This window comes from Parasteatoda tepidariorum, unplaced genomic scaffold, assembly GCF_043381705.1.
Source record: "Parasteatoda tepidariorum isolate YZ-2023 unplaced genomic scaffold, CAS_Ptep_4.0 HiC_scaffold_4112, whole genome shotgun sequence".
NCBI classification, from domain to species: Eukaryota; Metazoa; Arthropoda; class Arachnida; order Araneae; family Theridiidae; genus Parasteatoda; species Parasteatoda tepidariorum.
Window position 1 is genome coordinate 133 of NW_027261741.1, and position 3,824 is coordinate 3,956.

At 32.1% G+C, this 3,824-nt stretch overlaps 1 protein-coding gene across 1 annotated transcript; it reads right to left on the reverse strand.

Moving 5' to 3' along the window:
* Window positions 1-629: 629 nt before the first annotated feature.
* LOC122273396 (cytochrome P450 3A21-like) lies at window positions 630-3,333 on the reverse strand (the record flags this gene model as incomplete). Its single annotated transcript, XM_043057473.1, has 2 exons — window positions 630-827; window positions 3,111-3,333. Coding segments are annotated over 2 exons (421 nt in total), but the record flags the coding sequence as incomplete, so codon positions are not given.
* Window positions 3,334-3,824: the final 491 nt, after the last annotated feature.

The following is a 3,824-nucleotide window of genomic DNA, read 5'->3' on the forward strand; positions in this document are numbered from 1 at the left end:
GGAAGATTTGAGATAGCAAGGGAATGATTAAAATCCTGACGAACAAATTTATTTATCTAGGAGGAAGCAAAACAAATTTGTATTTATCTAAGAGTCACTTTTTATCGTTATCTTGACATAAACTGGTCTCAGATCGTTGTAATCCTTTTTTGTCTCTAGTTGAGCTAGAATGGAAAAGTTTAGACGCTTTTTATTTTTAATTCTTACGAACTTCGTTTTCCGATTTTTAATATCTTTAGGTTTTTCAATTCATTTTTATAAGGATTCCAGAATTACACATTAAAGATGGCCATTTTCGAATCATGAGAATACATAGTAAGGATAATTACTTTATAAGAATTCTAGAATTACACATTAAAGATGGCCATTTTCGAATCATGAGAATACATAGTAAGGATAATTACTTTATAAGAATTCCAGAATTACACATTAAAGATGGCCATTTTCGAATCATGAGAATACATAGTAAGGATAATTACTTTATAAGGATTCCAGAATTACACATTAAAGATGGCCATTTTCGAATCATGAGAATACATGGTAAGCATAATTACTTTATAAGGATTCCAGAATTACACATTAAAGATAGCCATTTTCGAATCATGAGAATGCATAGTAAGGATAATTACTTTGTACAGTTGCATAGCTAGAGTCCTCAGCTGCGTCTATTTCTTGTTGGAGACGTTCTTGAATTTCAGGATGAGTTATCAGCAAATAGAAGGTGAAGGCGAGCGCTGTGGCAGTCGTTTCGTAGCCGGCTAACAAGAACACGTAAGCATTAGCCACTATTTCTTCGTCAGTCATGCCGGCAACGCTTTCATCGTCATCTGAGGAAAGAAAAATTCTATAAAGTACAACAGAAAAAATAAACATTATCTTAATAAAAGGTTTAAAATTTCACACTTGCTAATATTTTATAGATTATTAATATTTTGAAATTGTTCCATTGTGTGTATTTTATAAAAATTTATCAAATAACATAAAAGATAGATTTTGATTATTGATTGGCTTCTTTTTTCATGCCCTCACTCATTCATTTTTCATTCCCTCACTCATTCAGTTTTCATTCATTCTCTTCGATCCTCATGTTCATCCCGCAGTAGACTGATTGTAAAGACAGTTCCCAGGGAAGTGCCAAAATCAAGCATCACTGGTTGCGGTCAGTAAGAGGGTGAGTGACCACTTTGACCGGCCTCCATAGGAAGCGAGAGTGCGCGGTATAGGTCCTCGAGAAACTGTTCTACTGTAAAGTACTCGACTTCGAGAGCAGTCGGGTTACCAAAGAGGAGGAGCCATCCATTCTGCAAGGGAACATTATTGTGATGGCATGTTTTCGGATTATTCTTAGGGATGTTTCCCAGACCGTCGCGGATAGCCCATTGTGCAGATCTAGTGCGACGTAAATAAGGTACCTACTATACCCTTGCATAATCATTCTCTTATTCCCCTTCATTAAGATACTTATGCTTTTAGACTACCGTTCAAAATATGAAATTTTGAAAAAATACATCTTAGGACAATAAAAAAGTCTCTAAAATTGCCATAATGAACATCCTAATAATCATACCTTAAGTACGTGTAACTATTGATAAAATTCCAATCTTCCCTCCTTAAGTCTAATATAACTTTAAAAATTATTTAAAAAAGAGCTAAAAAACATTTAAAAATGTTGATAAAAATTCAGACTCTAAAATATAAATCTTATTTTTTTATTCATTGATTTACCTTTCTTCATCACAAAGAATTAAAATTAGAAAAAAAGAAAAAAAACGGAGAGGATTTATATGATCATAGTTCAACGATGTATTAAAATATTTGAATCCTTTTGAGTCATTTTAGCTACATAACAAACTAAAATGGTTGAGGAGTTGATTTTCAGTCCTTTTCATGACACTATGACCAGAAAGGTTGTAAACCAAATATGAAAATGTTAAAAATTCCCTGTAAACAAATATGGAAAATATAATTAATATGGAAGAAAGCTATCACATCCTATTTGAACTGCAGCATGCGATTTTGTATGAAGCTTCTAAGAACTACAAGCAGATCTTAATTTTATTAAAGGATAAGCAATTGTACAGTATTAGGAGTCGATTCTGGTTTTTGGCGGGACTACAATTTAACAAAATGCAACATGTTGAAAATTGCACCCAACTTATAGGAGCTACCAACATTTCCTCTTAAAATAACGATCCCTAATGCGTATAAAAAAGTACAACTCGCTGATATTAATTTTGTAATTTAATCCTCTTAGTGTTAGTAATTTTGTTGCTTTTACTTACTAACATCTGAGGAACTTTGAATAGGAATGCACGTTAAGTGAATAATTAAAAAAAAAACTAGTTCCAATTTGCGTTTTAAGAAAGAAAAAATTTTAAAACTTTTTTTTAATTAAAGTACAATTTTGTTATTTAAATAAATTTTATTTCATTTCATACTTCATTTAGAAGGGAATATTAATTGAGTCATATGGTTTTAAATTGAACATTCAATTCATCCAAAAACAATGTGAACCCAATTAAGAGAAAGGAAGGTCGTAGGAACTACAGGCAGGTACTGGGGTCCTTTAGATGGTGATTGTTTTAAAAATGAACGATCTTAGAAAATAAAAAACAAATAAAATTCTCCATTAATCCATTTAAATAAAATCCACCCTTGCAAATAAGATTTTGGACGAGAGCGCCATTTAGTGGAAGAAGATTCTAAGTGGTATCTTAAAAAAAAAAACTGATGCTCGTTAGAAGATCTTATTTTAATATTATTTGTCTACACAAAATTAATTTATTTAGCAAAATCAGTGGATGCAGGTACGTCGAGACAATCTTGGAGTGTTTTCGGAATATTTGAAGGAATCAAGTGCATTTGATAACAAAAAATCGACAAGTAAGAAACAGGAGAAGATTAAAACACAAAGCTTACAAATGCTATGACACGAAAAATTTAAATTATTGACAAAGATTTAAAGATTACACTAATTGGAAGCTTACGGACAAGAAAAGAGGCCAAATCTAATCTGGTCAACTATGTTGTTAACGAATAAGGCTGATTTAATTTTACTGAAATACTACTTAACTTAGAACTTTCAACCATCCAACTTAAGTGGTGCTTACCATTTTTTCGGTGATCCAGCATCAACTGTAAAAGGTCAATGCTTTTAACGTTGGGATTTTGCTTTCTTGATTTGATGACGCTCATAACATTGTCTACAATCAGCGAAGTCATCTGTCCAGCAGTCATGTGGTCGGCAATAAACCCCATTATTTTGGCCACGAAAGGAAACATAATGGCGAGATCAACAGCCTCATTCTGAGAGTAACGGAAGAAATCACGCACCTGAAAAAGTTTGCAATCAGTGAAAAATAATGATTAAAAAGGATGAAAACTTCCGTGTATATTTTTTTTTTGTTGTAAAATGACTTGTTTACAAAAACTTTTTTCACTTAAGGCCTGTTTACACGGTCCAAGTTCTTGAATCCGAGAAATTGGACGGATTTTTCTGTCCAAGAAATTGGATGATTCGCTGACACTATCCAAGTTCTTGAATGTCACTGATTCGTTGAAAGAAAAACTTGCGCATGCGTATTGTTCCTATTCAACATTATAAAATAATACTAACATAAGTTTAAAATTACTAAATAAATTCAAATAAAATCATAATAACACAAATAAATCTCAACAGATCAATTTATTTGTACTAAAATATATGAAAACAGACAGCTAAATGACATAATTTGCTGCCTGCTTGTTGACGTCACAAAACCTAAGACGCTGATTGGTTAAGGGAGAAAAAACTTGGATGGAAAGTAGAACATGCTCTACTATCA